General features: G+C 36.0%; 1 protein-coding gene across 1 annotated transcript; it reads right to left on the bottom strand.

Moving 5' to 3' along the window:
- Positions 1-4518: 4518 nt before the first annotated feature.
- LOC128219028 (alpha-(1,3)-fucosyltransferase C-like) lies at positions 4519-17711 on the bottom strand. Its single transcript, XM_052926842.1, has 3 exons — positions 17639-17711; positions 10100-11306; positions 4519-7961 (listed from the first exon to the last, which is right to left on the bottom strand). Exons 2-3 carry the CDS (start codon positions 11270-11272, stop codon positions 7905-7907), a joined length of 1230 nt encoding a protein of 409 aa, XP_052782802.1. The 5' UTR covers positions 11273-11306; positions 17639-17711; the 3' UTR covers positions 4519-7904.
- Positions 17712-18855: the final 1144 nt, after the last annotated feature.

Raw genomic sequence — 18855 nt, forward strand, 5'->3', positions numbered from 1 at the left:
GCAAGACCCATGTCTGTAGTTCAAGGTGATGATGTCAAGAGCAAGACCCGTGTCTGTAGTTCAAGGTGATGATGTCAAGAGCAAGACCCGTGTCTGTAGTTCAAGGTGATGATGTCAAGAGCAAGACCCGTGTCTGTAGTTCAAGGTGATGATGTCAAGAGCAAGACCCGTGTCTGTAGTTCAAGATGATGTCTAGTTCAAGACCAGTGTCTGTAGTTCAAGGTGATGATGTCAAGAGCAAGACCCATGTCTGTAGTTCAAGGTGATGATGTCTAGAGCAAGACCCATGTCTGTAGTTCAAGGTGATGATGTCTAGAGCAAGACCCATGTCTGTAGTTCAAGGTGATGATGTCAAGAGCAAGACCCGTGTCTGTAGTTCAAGGTGATGATGTCAAGAGCAAGACCCGTGTCTGTAGTTCAAGGTGATGATGTCAAGAGCAAGACCCATGTCTGTAGTTCAAGGTGATGATGTCAAGAGCAAGACCCATGTCTGTAGTTCAAGGTGATGATGTCAAGAGCAAGACCCGTGTCTGTAGTTCAAGGTGATGATGTCAAGAGCAAGACCCGTGTCTGTAACTCAAGGTGATGATGTCAAGAGCAAGACCCGTGTCTGTAGTTCAAGGTGATGATGTCAAGAGCAAGACCCGTGTCTGTAGTTTAAGGTGATGATGTCAAGAGCAAGACCCGTGTCTGTAGTTCAAGGTGATGATGTCAAGAGCAAGACCTGTGTCTGTAGTTCAAGGTGATGATGTCAAGAGCAAGACCCGTGTCTGTAGTTCAAGGTGATGATGTCAAGAGCAAGACCTTTGTCTGTAGTTCAAGGTGATGATGTCTTGAGCAAGACCTGTGTCTGTAGTTCAAGGTGATGATGTCAAGAGCAAGACCCGTGTCTGTAGTTCAAGGTGATGATGTCAAGAGCAAGACCCGTTTCCTTTCGAAAACCAGCCAGATCCGACCATGCATGCCTAGATTATGGGCCTTGAAAGTATTATGAAATCAGTTCGTCTGTAAACAATTGCTAGTGAACCTGATACAGTCTTCAGTTTTGATTGTATCTCGATGAAACTTGTACAGTATTTTGATATCAATTAGAACTCGGTTCCTTTTGAAAACCAGCCAGTTATACTTTGTAAGGGATGGACTACATTTGAAATAATGCCCCTTGGGCAAAAGCTGGCCCCACCCCTTTTGACTTACTTATTAATTTTTAAAGCTACAGTAATGAAATTTTGACCATGTGAACAGTTTTGCAAACAAGCATTAATGTTGTCCTCGGATGTCCTTGACTTTGACCGACTTTTTATTTTTAAAGCTATAGAAATGAAATTTTGACGATGAGTACAGTTTTGAAAGCAAATATTTTTTACCCTCAGATTACCTTTACTTGGCACATATTAAAATAGTTCATGCAACTAATCTGCTAACAACACTTCCATGTCCTCAGATGTTGAACGTGCAGCATTTTCAGCTAACCCAAACACTAAAAGTGAACTATATATTTGTTGCCTGTTACTCAAACGTACATGCTCTGGATTGAAAATGACCACAAGAGCCATGCCAGTAGAGCATACGCCCTTTTGGGCCTCTTGTTCAATTAATGTGTTCATTCATTTGTTGTGTAAAAGAATCGTTTATAATAGGAATGGAAAATATATACCAGTGTAATGTAACAATCCGATAGCATTGTTTGTATTTATGTACATGTCTACATGTAGTCCAATATAATTTCTTTTATTCATTTATGGCGTTTTGTTGGCTGTCTAATGCACATCCCCTTTTTTAAGAACTAGCAAGCTGTCAAAGTGTGTCGCAATAAAATAAATGTATGTAGATCAAGGTGATGATGTCTGTAGATCAAGGTGATGATGTCTGTAGATCAAGGAGATGATGTTTAGTGCGAGACCAATGAGTATAGTTCAAGGAGATGCTCTTTAATTGCAAGACCCATGTCTGTAGACAAAGGAGATAACATTAAAGGCAAGACCCATGTCTGTAGTTCAAGGTGATGATGTCTGTAGATCAAGGAGATGATGTTTAGTGCGAGACCAATGAGTGTAGTTCAAGGGTCTTGCCTTTGATGTTAATGACTCATTAATATATATATATATATATATATATATATATATATATATATATATATATATATATATATATATATATATTAGGGATGCAAACGAATGGCAAAATTGATATTCGAATATTCGGTAATTCTTTCGATCGAATATTCAAATATTCGATTACCGAAATACGTATTTTAGAAGATGTATTAAATATTATTATTATTCGCTAAAGCAATAGCCGGGGCGTTTTTTACCCTACTTTGTCGTAGCCAGTACGCGCAACGGACCCTGATTTCCCCAAATGAGCCTTTGAAATTCTCCATTTTCAGGAAGAAAAAAGCAAAACATTATAAACAACAAATTGAATAATTCAATTCCGCTGCCTTTTGTAAACAATGTGAAATTAGATGGATTCCTAGTCAAACAGTGTTTTGCGCCTATGGAGGGTCTTTCCGTAGGATAATCAGCCTCGTTCTGAGATTGACCTCTAAATTGACTAAATAAAGATATGGAAACCCCAAACCAACTCGGTTCTAGTAAAATAATTAAACGAAAACATAAGTGCATTGGACTCAGCTATTGTACAACAAGAGAGGAAATATATCCTAAAATCCATTTCAAAGCACGAAAATTGTATCAAAACATGGAAACAGTTTATTTAAAAAGCACATATATGCAACAACATTTTTGTAGCACATGGCATTCATATCATCACTTCCATTTACGCTTTGTTGTACAGTAGTTGCAGCCAATACAATACATTGGTGTTAAAGCCGATCCCTAGCTAGTTGTTGTAAAAGTAGGGGGACCTTTTATAGTACCCGGCGTTATGTACCTAAATGACACATGACGCGTGTCTAGTCATCACATTCACACCTCTGGCATAAGGGGCCAATCGTTGTAAAAACAAGACAAACGAACTACATAAAAACAACATCAGCGTTGTAGGCAAAATGTGTTTTATTCTCTTTATTGAACTTTTTTCGAATATTCGAATACCGATTTTGAGATTCGAATACCAAACGTTTGATCGAATATTCGAATATTCGTTTGCATCCCTAATATATATATATATTATAGTTTTCGACTGACTAATCAGACAAACCGCACTTCGCTCCATTTAGCACCTTAAAGTACATTACCACGCGCCATTATCTCTATATCATCTCTGACATCATACAATACCGTTTGATCTGCAGCAGACACATCGATAAATTTCAATACATGTGTAAATAGTTTAAATCCTCCCAGTTATGGACCTATTACATTATTTAGTTGTCTTAGTTAATTGTTTACTTGTTATTGAATAGTCGCCTTGATAAATACGTCGAATCTTATAACCTAATGGATCTTTGTCAAGCCAGTTTAGCTAAGGCTATTCTACACCGGACAACATGTTTTTATTGAATAATTTAATACAGTTCTTAAATAATAGAAAAAAGAAATTATTTCTTGCATTTATAGACTTAAAAGAAGCTGATTAATACAAATATAAATGGAAAATGTCTGAAATTAATTCAGAACATGTATAACAATAGAAAGTGATGAGTACCAGAACAGGTAATTAAACTAACAAGAGCCATTGTAAGACAGCGCATTCGACTACACCGCTTTGACTTAGAATACAATAACAATGTAATAATACCAAGTTTGGTCTCTTTATGTCAAACCTAACTAAAACTATTCGATACATAAGGTGACTTTGATGCTGCCCTCCCACCAGCCCGCCCAAACAATGACGTAAGTCATTCAACTTGATTTCCCATTATGAAAATGTGGTTAAGAATATACAAATATGCCTTTCAAAGAAAATTAAAAAAAATAAAAAAAATAAAAAATTCAAGGGCCATAATTTTTATTTAGGCTTAAATTTTATTAAGTGCATTTAATGAACGGTATAAAAGTTTTTTTTATTAAAATCCCAACTTGCCCTTAACTTTTACTTGCCTAAAACTTTAACCTAAGTCAATCAGGGGCCATAACTTGTATTAAGGATATGGAGTTATGTAACCTCATTGGGTGATGGTCCTGAACAATTGTGAGAAGTATTAAGTCAATTGAATAAAGGGTATAGAAGTTATTAAACAATATCCCAACCTGCCCTAAAACTTTAACCTAAGTTCCATAGTCAATCAGGGGCCATAATCTGTGTAAAGAATAATATGGAGTTATCTAACCTCATCATGTTATGGCCCTGAGCAACTGCGTGAAGTATTAAGTCAATTGAATGTAGGGTATTGGACTTATAAGTGAAAATCCCAACTTGCCCTAAAACTTTAACCGGACGCCGAAGCTAGGGCGAGTAGTATAGCCCACCTATTCTCCGAATAGTCGAGGTAAAAGGGAATATTATACAGGGAAAATAGTATGCATTAATTGTAAAATCTTTGTGACACAAAAACAACATAAAGAACAAAAATAATGAGCAAAAATCTGTGGTACAAACACAACACTGATCAACAAAAGACAGACAATTTAATTTGTTTGAAATGGATTTCAACAGATACAGTAATAAAGTGAGAATATAAGATTGATAAGATAGATTGAAACTTGGATTTAAAATGATAAGTTTGTAATCAAAATATTACATAACTCAAACACTTCACACAAAAATTCAAATAAGCCCAATCTATCATTTGATTCCCCTTGCATTTCTTTGACTAATACTTTACCTTCCAACTGCATTCATACTCTGATGAATGCAATATCTTCAGAATACCTCTGATAGAAGTCAAACAGATGCATGAGTGATAGATATCAAATGAAGCTTAATCGCCGTAACATTAGTGAACTTGATGAAACAAATTATGTTATAAACACCATCTCTATTCAAACATAATTCCAGATGGAGTTTGCAAATATCAAGAGTAAATATAAGCATTAATTATTTTAGAATTGGGGTTCTGTGGATGAAAACACTTGGTATATTCCTTAAATGTCTTCATTATACCTACATCAATCAAATGTTTTCATACACAGATGAAGCACAATACTTGAACATTTAATTCTTTAAACATCAAAGCATTGTATCCTACATAGGTTTAGTTTGTTTCGTTTACTGCCTTATAATTCCACAATCTGGTACCAGAGTGCGTAAAGCAATGTGAACTTTTCTGTTTGGTCTCTTTACTCTTGAAAACAAGAGCAGTGAAAGCAGATACCAACCCTCATCTCTTTTTCAGTCAAAATGTGACATGACTCAACAATTACTAAAAACAGAATTATATTGCTTGCTACACAGGAGCTTATTGTCTCTGTCAGCATGTTATAGTTTTAAATATCTTCAATGATTTTTGAGGTTTGGTCAAGGTAGATTTTGCAAGCTGTTGACGCTAACAACAGCAATGCTAAAACATCAAGAAGTTTTTTCTTTGAAAAAAGATGAGCTAAAAATATGTGTCAATGTGTTAATAAAATTTTTAAACACAAATTAAAGGTTTTGATAAATAAAACACCCAACTGGAATGATATTTAGCACCGCTGTAATAATTGAAAATAAATGTATTGACATTTAAAGGGACTAGACATCAGATTTTTCCAAAATGGTCAAATACAGGTTATCCTAAAAAAAAACAATATACGTCACTTTACATGATTAAAATAATTATTTGTTGCTATCTCAGCTGAGTTTCCCCCTTTAAGAATAGCGTTTAATGGTTGAATGTATATTTAGCATGTGAAACTCATGTGATTACTTGTCTTACTGGTATGTACATTGTAGACAAACTATGTAAATTCAAATTGGAAAAATACGCAGAAACCGCAAAAGTTACTTGTGTCATTATAAGCGATGTGATACATCAGTAAGTAAGATTCAATGTGTCGTGCACAACGATATAATTCTTACGTAAGTTTTTGACAATTTTCTTTCTTTCTTGCAATTGTATCATCTGGTGTGTAGTACATTTAAAAAGGTCTGACTAAAAAGCTGCAAAACAATGCATCATCACAATACTAAGCTAGCAAAGGCAAGCATTACTTACATCTATGATAAATCATAAGTAGAAATGAAATTGTCATAAAAATAACACACGATTGGCTTAACAAACTAATGTTTGCTCCCCAGCGCTGCTTTGTCAAATACTTCTCAACATTGATACAGTGATGATTGTGAGAAAAAAAGCGCCAAAATATGTCAACATAACATCATCTGACAGGAAAGTACTAACAAAAACCATACAGGTAGAATACCATTTTCTCTTAGATTGTTTTCAACAATTCCATAAAAAGTAAATTCCAACAATTTTACTTAAATGCTCTGGTGCTATTTAAGAAATTGCTCCGAAAAGAAGGGTTGAACAGACTGACAAAGTGGCAGCAATAAGCTACCCGCAAACTTCAGGGGAGAAAGAACCACATTGGTTCCAAATATAAATGCTGTTGTTACAAAATCGTATAGACAAGTGAAAGCCTGAACACATGTCAGGAACATTATACATTTTTTTATAAGCCATCTGATCCAATGAAAATACATGTACAAGTACGCTGTAAAGTGGCAATACTTATAACAAAGTACATGTATACAATAGAAAAAGTCTATGATTACTGTATACCATGTGTACTGAAAATGAAGTTCAAATTGTCAAAAGAAAAGACATGTCAATTTTAGAAATGAAATAATCCCCCTTCATCAAAATAAGTAGCATTTAAAAACAATACCTACAAAATTTAATAATATATGGAAAATATTGGGCAAACTTGAACATTTATGGAAAAAATATTAATCATATATGATTATTTTGGATTTTTTTTTATTAAACCTCACTCCTTTAACCCTTTGCATGCTGGGTAAATTGTCGTCTGCTCAAAAATGACGTCTGGTTTATTCTAAATTTCTTTCAATTTACTTAAAACTTTGGGGATATATTGACTGAGTGGCAAACAGCTTAGAACCTGCCCAGGCGCCGAGTTACTCGGTGTCTGGTCTGGTTCTAAGCTGTTTGCAAAGCCTTTAAAATCGCCATCAGCAGCCTAAGGGTCAAATTTCTACATAATATATAACAAACAAGAATACAGGTTAAACTGCTATCATTCAAGTCTGTATTTCCTTGACACCTTGTTTACAAAAAGCAGACAAAATAAAATATTTTTGTTTTATTTTTATCTCTGTTGTTTTAGGAGAACCCTAAATATATATATATTAAAATAACTGTTCAGATGGTTTATTTAATGATCTATGATTGTTGTTATAAATCTTGGAATTTTTTGGAATTACAAAATATATATGGACTTCCTTGACCTAAAGCTAAAGCCTCAGTCCACAGTGTTCCTTCGGGTTGACAAAATGCCATGTCACCCTGAAGGAAGTCAATATTTATATTGTGCCATCAGTACCAAAATCTCTATAGCAGATCTGACGCGAGATATAAATGTAGCATCACAAGAATGTTGGGATAAAATAGTTATTCAAAATCTCAACAGCGCTTTCAAGAAATCAGCAAAATGACTTTTATCAAATAACCTACGGTACAATAAACCAACAAGATTGCCTTGTCAAGCATTTCAGTTTAAGTGAGATCTGGAAGTCTGATATACACCATACAATATTTTATGCTTAATAATTATATTCGCTCAATATATAAATGAGAAATGCATATTATTAAAGAAAAATATATATGTCTTGAAACACAGATTTCAATTTTTCAAGTCTTATTTCACTACTATGACATTAAACAGACATTTTTGAACTACAGGAGTATTTAACTTGCATAGGTGACAGTTTCTACATTTTAATTCTGTTATCTAAATCCCACGACTTGACCAGTCTCATTGCAATATCATGGAAAACAACTCGTACAGAAAAAAGAGCTTCATACTAAGCAGCATTATTATTCCCATAAAGCCTCACAATCCAATAGTGAAGAGCAGCCTGTCGATGAATGTAGTTGCAAGTAGCCAGGGCTGAAAGAGAGCAATAAATAAATTAAGAAATATGGTATTTTTTAAAGTATGTTGTGATAGTATTAACTAAAATATTAACACGAGATGTTTGTCTAACATTATGCCCCCCCCCCCCCCCCCCTGAGCGCCATGTTGTCAGGATTATATGGACAATTTAATGAAATGTGCATGGACCGAAATGACAGCTGATTTGTCGCCTTTGAGGCAGTTTTAAGATTATGACCATTCAAAGTTTGAGGATAGAGTTAGTTATGACCATGACCTTTGACTCTATGACCTAAAAATCCATAGTAGTCATCAGCTGGTCACCAAATATTTAAATGTTAAATTTGAGGGCCATGGGTGCAGGCATTGACAAGTTATCACACAGACAAGCATTTTTTTGTTCAAGGTCACTGTAACCTTGACCTTTGATCCGATGACCCCTTATGATTTAAGGGGTCATCTACAGGTCAGACACAACTCCAAGTCAAGTTTGAGGGCCATGGGTGCAGGCATTGTCCAATTATCACTTGAAACATTTTCGCATTCAAGGTCACTGTGAACCTGACCTTTGACCCAATGACTCCTAAAATCAATAAGGGTCATCTCCTGGTCAGGCCCAACTTACATGTCAAGTTTGATGATCATAGATTCAGGCATTGTTGAGTTATCACTTTGCGTTAAAGGTTACTGTGACCTTGACCTTGGCCTGATGACCCCCAAAGTCAAGAGGGGTCATCTACTGGTCAGGCCCAACCTTCATGTCAAGTTTGATGACCATATGTCCAGGAATTGTCGAGTTTGCTTTCAAGGTCACTGTGACCTTGACCTCTGACCCCTTAAATCAATAGGGGTCATCTACTGGTCAGGCCCAACCTCCAAGTCAAGTTTGAGGGTCATGGGCGCAGGCATTGTTGAGTTATCACTCAGGCAACCTTTTATCGTTTAAAGTCACTGTTACCTTGACCTTTGGCCCAATGACCCCTAAAATCAATAGGGGCCATCTACTGTTCAGACCCAACCTCCAATTCAAGTTTGATGGCCGTGAGTGCAGGCATTGTCGAGTTATCACTCAGACAACCTTTTACCATTCAAGGTCACTGTGACCTTGACCTTTGGCCCGATGACCCCCAAAACAATACGGGTCATCCACTGGTCAGGCCCAACCTCCAAGTCAAGTTTGAGGGCCATAGGTGTGGGCATTGTTGAGTTATGACACGGACAAACTTTTACCATTCAAGGTCACTGTGACCTTGACCTTTGACCCGATGACCCCCCAAAACAATAGGGTTCATCTACTGGTCAGGCCCAACCTCCAAGTCAATTATGAGGGCCATGGGTGCAGGCATTGTCGAGTTATCACATGGACAACCTTTTACCATTCAAGGTCACTGTGACCTTGACCTTTGACCCGATGAGCCCCAAAAACAATAGGGGTCAGCTACTGGTCAGGCCCAACCTCCAAGTCAAGAATGAGGGCCAAGGGTGCAGGCATTGTCGAGTTATCATTCGGACATCCTTTTACCATTCAAGGTGACTGTGACCTTGACTTTTGGCCCGATGACCCCCCAAAACAATAGGGGTCATCTAATGGTCAGGCCCAACTTCCATATCAAGTTTGATGACCATAGGTCCAGGAATTGTTGAGTTATCACTCGGACAAGCTTTGGTCTACCGGCGGACCGACCGACCGACATGCCTGTGCAAAGCAATATACCCCTCTTCTTCTAAGGGGGGCATAATAATGTGCTGTTTCAAAAGCATTACAAATGCTTTTGGACTAATATTAGGCAATTAATTTTACATGTACTATAATATTAGCAAATACGTCTAAAAGTAGAAGAAAAACGCCATAAATGAAATGAAAAATCTTAATAATTTAATTTTTCTTCTGTTTAAAACACATTTGGCACATTGATTGTTTTACCCATAAATTTAAGTTACAAACAGTGAATGGTATTGATTAACAATTGTCATTCTTTAACAACTGGAAAGGTCAAATGTATTATTGAAATATAAATTGAAATACTTAAGTATTCACTGATGCTTTACAATGGATAAATAATGGTTTCGCAAAACTTCAAATCCTTGGCCAAAACCAACAAAACAAACGTAAAAATGACCTCACAAAATTAAATCAAATTACAATATATTACCGAACTCTTGAAGCATACGTCGTCTCTCACCCAGCCTTCCATATCTGAGTAGCTCTGGGCTGGTCTATTTGCATGGAGCTCTTTACATAGCTTGCAGTATATTGAAGTGTTGTCCTTCTTGTAGAACTTTGTCCATTCAAAAAAACTGTTGAACAAAGCTTCATTCGAACCTATTTCTATCATACGCTCTGCTACTGCTTTGATAGATGGAAAATCAAAAACATTGAGATATGAATTTGGGGGCAGCATTTCTAAGTTGTATTTTGGAGCTGCTATGACAGGTATCTGTCGACGATCTAAGGCATTCCAGAACTTCTCAGAAACATAATCACGACAGAAGCTATTTTCAAAGGCAAGGTAAAACTTGTATTTTTTAAAGTTCATCTCTCCACACTCAGTGGTGGGTACCCCGGCCTTGCAAATAATTTTGCCTGAACATTTCCCAAAGTAGTCTAAGTCAATATACTGCTGAAGTTCATCAATTATTCTATATCTTCTGGCTTGGTCATTGCAATTACTAACCATGGTTGTGGCAAATTTAGTTTTCTCCTGAAAGTAATTAGTTGTTTCCTTTGCCTTTGTACTTTCCTGTGTGATTTCTTTTTGAGTCATCTTGTAATAACTTGTAAAAGGCATGTAAATACTAGATTCCCTTCTATATAGCATAGTCCAGTTCATGATATTTGGTGGGATGTTACCCCAGTGGTAAATCATTGGTTCCCAGCTGAACAGAGCCCATACTTGGTTAGGGGTTCTCAGCTTTGGCAACTCAATGTCTACATTCTTTATAGTTGCCAAGAAACCCTTGTACTTCCAGAAATCATTTGTATGAAACATAACAGCATCAGCGTCTGTCAGGGTAGATTTATCAGAAGTGGCTGTGCACGATACAGGACATTGTGGCAGCTGCTTTTGAGCATCCTCCATCCATCCCCAGCTCCCAAAAAAAGGTGTCCAAAATAATATCTTCTTTGTATCAGCCTTTTCCCAATAATTTTTTTCATACTTGGTAATGTACTTGGTGAAGTTTCTATTCAGTTGATCTCCAGGATATTGAAGAAAATTGTGTTTTAGCCAAATTCTATACACAATGAAAAGAAGAATGGTGGCAGCCAAATAAAGAATTGGACGATTTGATCTTCTTCTAAGTCGAAACATTATTGCTAGATTCATCTATCAAATTGAAATAGGTCTGATGATTGCAAACCTGAAAATATAAAACACAAACATGTTATGATATCATTAAACTTGGCATTTATATTCTGTATACACCTTCTGAAAGACAGAAATCAAAAAGTGATAAAACTTAAAAAAGTATCAATGTAGCCAGAAAAGTTCAAGGAAATGTCTTCAGACCAATAATGTTTCTTATATTAATAAACAACATTCAAGGTAGTCCAGGTCAAACAACTATTTTGCAGACAACACAAAGTTCTGTTCTGTTCTAGAGGAATCAAACAGCAAGGAAAATCTTCCAAGACATATTTTCACCACACTTGAAATATGCTTCTGAAATATTATTACCCACATGAAACAAGAGCGCCAACTGTCCTAAAACACCTGTCCTGAATTTAGAAAACAAAGTTTGATGATAATTGGTTGTATATTCGCCAAACTTAGAGAGTGGACACGGTATATACAGTTTTTGCCACTTCAAGGATAATAACTCTGGAGTGACTAAGATAATATGGCTTATTATCAAACCTGATTGAGATATTCTGCCAAAAAAGTATTGTCTAAATTTGGTGATGATCAAACATTTACGCTTATAAAGATATTGATTTGACAAGATCAATATTAGAAAATTTATATAATTAAAGGGATATATTGTAAGTGACTCCAGTGCGATGATATGACTATCAAACTTGTCCGATATATTATGCCCATACCATTTCGGACCAAAATTGGTGGTAATTGGACAAAGGCTTCTAAATTATTGATCTGACAAGACAGACTTTAGCAGACTTGGCAAAAACCGTCGGTCCGACGGTCCTGACTGGTAAATTTTGACTCCGTCTGACTAAATTTGTGATGGGATCGGTCTGTTTGACAGACAGTTTTCACGGCCAGATGTAAAAAATAATGAAGATTTAATCTTCACCAATTATCAAACACTGCTTAAAAGTAGGAATAATTTATGTTGTTTTACAGAAAATCACGTTTTTATCAATGATATTGTCAAATAACCACTTGTTTATGAATCTGATGTCGTTTTCCCGTAGTGTAGATGTCGAAATGCGTACAGCACTAAGTCAAACACCATGCAGCGTTTGCCTCCCTTTGCAATACATTACCAAATAATGTTTACTACTGTGTATATATCGCGCAATGATTGAATTGCTAAAATGGTAAAATTTTGTCATGAACATTGGAATGTTTTAAATGATAGTTCCAAATGTTCCAAACAATAATCTTATCCTTTGGAACATGTTATTTGATGCCGAAACCGGTACGGGTACGGTCCGAAAAACACTAATATGTTTTTATTTCTTGTAAATGTAAAATTAGCAACAACGGCTTTGAAAAACCAAAATTGTCGGACCGGCAATTTTTTTTACGGACCGACAAAATATCAGAGGCTGTCGGTCTGAATGACTTAGACTTTTTCTGAACTTTTCCGATGTCTGACTTTAGATAATTTCTATTATTAAAGGGCAATAACATGCCAGTGACCAGAGCAATATGGCAGTTTAACGATATTGTTCAAGATATTATGCTGATACACATTCTGACCAAATTTGGTGAAGATTGGGCATGCTTCTGAGAGTATTTTAAGTAATTCCTATAATCAAAGGGCAATCACTCGATCACTCGAGCAATATGGCTGGTTATCAAACTTGTTCACGGTATTATCACATTCTAACCAAATTTGGTGATGATCGGACAAAGTCTTCTTAAGTCATTGATCGGAAAAGACAACCAAACAAGATCATTCTTAGGTTATTTCTATAATTAAAGGGAGATAACCCTTAAGTGACTAGCCATATGACTGGTTACCAAACTTGTACGAATTATTTTGCCCACACACATTCTGACCAAATTTCATGATGACTCTACAATTGCTTCTCAAGTTATTGTGGACAACATACAGCCCGCTGCTGAAGTAATGACAATTCCGGTTCAATCAACCATAAACTGTGGCAAACAAAGAGGTGTCATTGTTGGGAATGTGTCATACATGCCATACCCCGGCGGGGAAAAATCCACCAGAATTTCGACCCATCCCCCGGTCTCATGGGGTATGTTTGCTATGAAGTATTTTGTTATGCAAATGAGTGCTTTTATTATGCAATATGACAGTGACAGTGTCTCATAAAAATATATATTAAGTGACGGAAAAAGGGGTCAACAAGGTGAATTGGCACACCCGCCATAGTGCTACATTGCGATGATGAAAATCCCCTGATATGTGACCCAAATCCCCTGGAATTCTGGACAAAATCCCCTGGGGAGCCTTTTAAAAATATGGCATGTACGGAATGTGTACTACAGTACACTCAACGAGTTAGACCCACTTTCCTCGCTCACTCCGAGGGATAAAGTCGATGATCGCGGACTTTCTCCGAGGGTAAAACTGTTGCCCTTGCTTAAACCCCAACGAGTTCCTCCGAGTGGCTGGATTGCCGAGTTTAATATGAACGATAGTGTTGAAAATCGGCCTATTTTATGACCCCGCAGCTGAACTCCGTGTCTAATCAGATAAGCAAGAAATCACTCTTGATCAGAAGTTATTTGTTTTTATGCTTATGTACATTGTTAACCGTACAAGATTCTGACCAGCAATTATTTTGTATTTGTGTCCATAAACGCCAACTGAATATTGTCTTGACTTGTTTATTGTAAACATTGAATCATTGATGAATTGCCACTAATTGTATTGCATCATAAAACAGCCGACATTTTACACGATTCTGAACTGTGACCTCTGATGTCACGCGGGTGATCAATACAATATAAATGTGTATAAAAATAGACGTTTTAGGGAATTTTTCCACAGAAAACGAGGCAAGAAGGCCTTCAACCATGCGCTTTGAACTTTGAACGCATGTTTGACCTCCTGATTTTCCGAAAATGTGTAATAAGTAACCTAGCCTTTTTCGGGTGAAATGTGATTATCAATGTATTCAGTCATTAGTAAAAAAACACGTTTATAAGATGCATGTGCAAATAGTGAAATACCAATTCATTTTAGCATCTTGGATTAAAGTATTCCCTATTATTACTTAGACCAAACCTGGCTTACCATTAACTTTAGGGAAAGAACATGTGAGGTCTTTATTAAGCATTTTATCAAAGTACGTCTTGCTTCTTCTACAGCTGATCTCGAACTCCCCGAGATGTGCTCACAGACCAGTGACGTCAGCACTTGATGTGTAAACAGGTCAAAGAGTGCACTCGCACTACAAGACCTCACGTGTTCTTTTCCTAAAGTTAATGGTAAGCTAGGTTTGGTCTAAGTAATAATAGGGAATACTTTAATCCCTACCTACCTTGTGTCTACCTTGTGTCTTCTAGGGAAATGTTTAGCCCTTTAGGCTAGTTGATCCCTTTAGACTACTTCTATGCAAATCTCCACTCCGATCTGATTTTGTTTATCAATGAAAATATTGAAATTTACTCCAGTCTGATTTTTTGCTGATGAAATTAATACACATCACTTAGATCAAAACGTTTGTGTGCCCATAACTTATCCAGTTGTGATTTAAAACTGTTCATGGTGCTGCATGTAACAATATTATGTGGAAGGCCGTTCCAAATGGATATAGTACGATGTCCAAAAGAATTTAATCGAATAGACTTGTGAGCTTTAGGCATTGCAAGCTTCAAACAGTGACCTCTTGTTCCACTATTGTCCGCAAAATTGAAAAATACACTTGCATTGATGTCATCAACTTCGTGAATAATTTTGAAAACTTGTATCATGTCAAATCTTTTTCTACGGTAGTCCAATGTTGGGAGATTCAGTTCTTTCAATCGTTCTTGATAGGAAAGTCCACGAAATTCAGGTATTAGTCTTGTGGCTCTACGTTGCGCATTCTCCAGAACTTGCTTACACTTCTTCGTGTATGGGAAGTATATTAAATTTCCATAGTCCAAGTGGGAACGAACAAGAGACTTGTACAATGTTAAGAACAAGGATTTGTCCATGAAGGTGAATTTCCTTCTAATAAGCCCAATGATTTTGTTTACTTTGTTGACTGTATTATTAATGTGGGTTTCAAAATTCAAATTATTTGTGAAGAGCACACCCAGGTCTTTTTCAGAAAAATCCCTTGCAAGTTTGTGAACATTTCCATTCTCATCTATCATGTTATAGTCATTGTAAAAATTTTCATTACCAAATGACACAATTTTACATTTCTTAATATTAAATTTCAGTAACCAGTCCTTACTCCACTGACATAAACGGTCAATATCTTCCTGAAGCTGTTGTTGATCAGTTGCGGAAAGAATATTTTTATAGATTTTACAGTCATCTGCAAACATTTTACAGAGGCATCCAACTACATCCGGTATATCGTTCACGAAAATTATGAAAAGAATCGGCCCAAGTATGGAGCCCTGGGGAATTCCTGACAAAACTGGATTCCACTCAGATTTTTGACCATCAACAACTACTCTTTGTTTGCGTCCATTTAAAAAGTTCTCAAGCCAGTTCAAAATTTGTCCAGAAATACCATATGCATTTACTTTCTTGAGAAGTCTACGGTGAGGTACACTATCAAAAGCTTTTCTAAAGTCAAGGTATATTGTATCAACTTGAATATTATTGTCAACTGCTTCAGTCCAATCCTCCAATACTGACAGTAGTTGGATAATAGTGTTTCTGTTCTTACGAAAGCCATACTGACAGTCTGACAGAAGTTTATGACGTGACAAATGTTCAACTATAACAAGCCAAATTATTTTCTCAAGCAGTTTACAAATCACAGAAGTCAATGACACGGGGCGGTAATTTCCTGGGTCTGTTTTGTCTCCTTTTTTAAAAATGCATGTTACATTTGCTAGTTTCCAATCACATGGTAGGATCCCGGTGGTAACCGACTTCTGAAATATTTCGCTCAACGGTATGTATATTTCTTCAGCACATTGCTTTAAAAAGAAAGGATGGCAGTTATCTGGACCACACGCTTTAGAAGCATTTAGAGCTTTTAAATGTTTTAACACCAACTGGGGTGATACAATAATGTCCGAGATGAAATTTTCTTTTTCCAACTTATCCTCAAAATTAGGAATTTCTGAGTTATCTTCCCTCGTGAATACTGATGCAAAGAAATCATTTAAAATGTTAGCTTTGTCTTTAATTTCAGTAGCAATGTTACCGTTCTTATCTCTTAGATCACCAATCCCACTCCTGGTATTTGTCTCCCCTTTTACAAAACTCCAAAACGATTTTTGACTTGTTTTTGAACTTTCTGCTACACCTTTTTGGTATTTCCTTTTAGAGAACCGAATAGCTTTAGTTGTACTATTTCTTATTTTACAGTATGATTGATAGTCCCTATAACTACGGCTGTAGGTGTAACGCTTCCATGCATGATACTTTTTCTTGACCTTTCTCACACAGTAATAGTCCATCCATTTTGGTTTTTTACATCCCCTCTTAGTATTACACTCTGGAATAAAATTCTCAACACAGAAATCCATATGCCGCAATAGAAAGGACCAAGAATCTTCAACATTCATATCCGCCATCTCCTTCCAGTTTACCCTACTTAGGTAGTTTTTAATTTTAACATAATCACCCTTAAAGAAGTTTACTTTATTTACTGGTTTCCTGTCCTTGTTTACTACACATGGAATTTCACAGATTATTGATATGTGATCACTTGCGCCGAGTTTGCTACTCAAAGTTAAGTTTTCAACTTCAGTCTGGTTATCAGTTAGTAATAAGTCTAAACAACTAGGGTCTTGACCCTGTCTATACCTTGTAACACCCTGTACATGTTGATTAAGAAAGTTATCCCTGAGGCATTCGACAAAAGAGAAAGCAGGATGTGTTTCATTTCTGTGTACTGTCCATGTGGACCAGTCTATTTCCGGGAAATTAAAGTCACCCAGAATCACCAGATGGTCAAAAGTTAAACTACATGCTTGTGATAAAAGAAAATTCAAATTCCTCTGATTTACCAAATTACTTGAAGGAGATTTGTATATTCCCCCTATTAAAAGTTTTTTAGCATTTGCAAGTCTCAATTCACACCAAACAGACTCCGAAAAGTCAGCTTCACACAAAATGTCACAATAATCTGCAACTATAGTCTCTTTAACATAAATAACTACCCCACCGCTGTTTTCTTGAACTTTAGCACTAAAACACTGATAACCCTTCAAAGAATACTCTCTAGAGTCAATGTTCATAGCTTTTATATTTTTTGGGAATACTTCAGTTACAATGATAACGTCAATCATTTTTATTGAAATCCAAGATGCTAAAATGAATTGGATACAAAGCAACGCCAGACATCGAGGGGTTAGACAGACCTAATGGGCTAAATGGCCTTTCTCAATAACCAGGTAGAACCAGGTAAATGTTACCTTTCTCTTGGGTGTCAGTCTTTCTCCTTCCGCAACAAATATGCAACAAACAAGCATCCATGTTAAACAAAACGCTTGGTAGGAAGCCTGCAGTGATTCAGATGCATGTAGTTCGTCAAATCGGTAAAAGTGAAAACGGTATACCCGAACTCCAACAATAATAATAACAACAACAACAATAATAATAATAATAATAATAATAATAATAATAATAATAATAAAGTCTTTATTTTCAGATCACGGTAACAAATAAAGGCGTAAGTATTATAACAGTACATCTTAAGACGTACACATCTTATTTACAATGAGGCCACCCGTATATGAAATAAACAATATAAATGCTAAAATTGATGAAGACAATACACATATACGTGGTATCTCGACAACAACAACATGTGCATAATAACTGTTCATAAATCAGTTTTAAAGTTGATGTTGTTTAGTAAAAAAAACACATAAAATATATTTATTTGATTTTGACAGTCAAACTAGTTTCAATTTAACAAGCAAGCAAAAAACGTCCGTGGGCATAATGCAATTATGGCCACTAAGGCTACTGGCTGTTCTTGTTTATATTAAACAGACCGTACCTTAAGAAAATATTTCTTGCACTTTGTTTTGAAACAGTGTACCGTCAAAGCAGAACGCAAATAGTTCCACAGGACTTTGTTATAATAAGTGAATGTGCGTTTCATGTTTAAGATCTACTGAGCGCAATACAGAAGATGATCGTTAATATTGTTAGTTTCATTATTCTACTAAGGGATGAGATCTTTCATGTATTCAGAGCATTGGTTATTTATTGTTTTATACACAAGAATGCCTGTGTGGTATTTGATTCGATATTCAAATGTTATACATATCAGTAGCTAAAATAGTTCAATGGGATGTGTTCCTGGTTTCTGTGTAACTCCCGTGATTATGACCTAGACTTCCGCTTTTCGTCGTTTAGGTTATTTTGGGCTAGCACGGTAGAAATTCAAAATATAAACAAGAAACTATAATATATGTAAAAAAATCAATAACGATAAGACGTCGTAGAATGGGGAAAGGTAAATGAAATTACAAAACTATGTTTCATTCACTTTATATTAGTACATGTATAGATGCATGGTTATCATACAGTATTACTAGATGTATTATTTATAGCCAACCTTCTTATCTGATATCTTATATTTGTTTGTTGTATATAATTGATGTAAACTTTTGTTTTATAT

This window comes from Mya arenaria, chromosome 2, assembly GCF_026914265.1.
Source record: "Mya arenaria isolate MELC-2E11 chromosome 2, ASM2691426v1".
NCBI classification, from domain to species: domain Eukaryota; kingdom Metazoa; phylum Mollusca; class Bivalvia; order Myida; family Myidae; genus Mya; species Mya arenaria.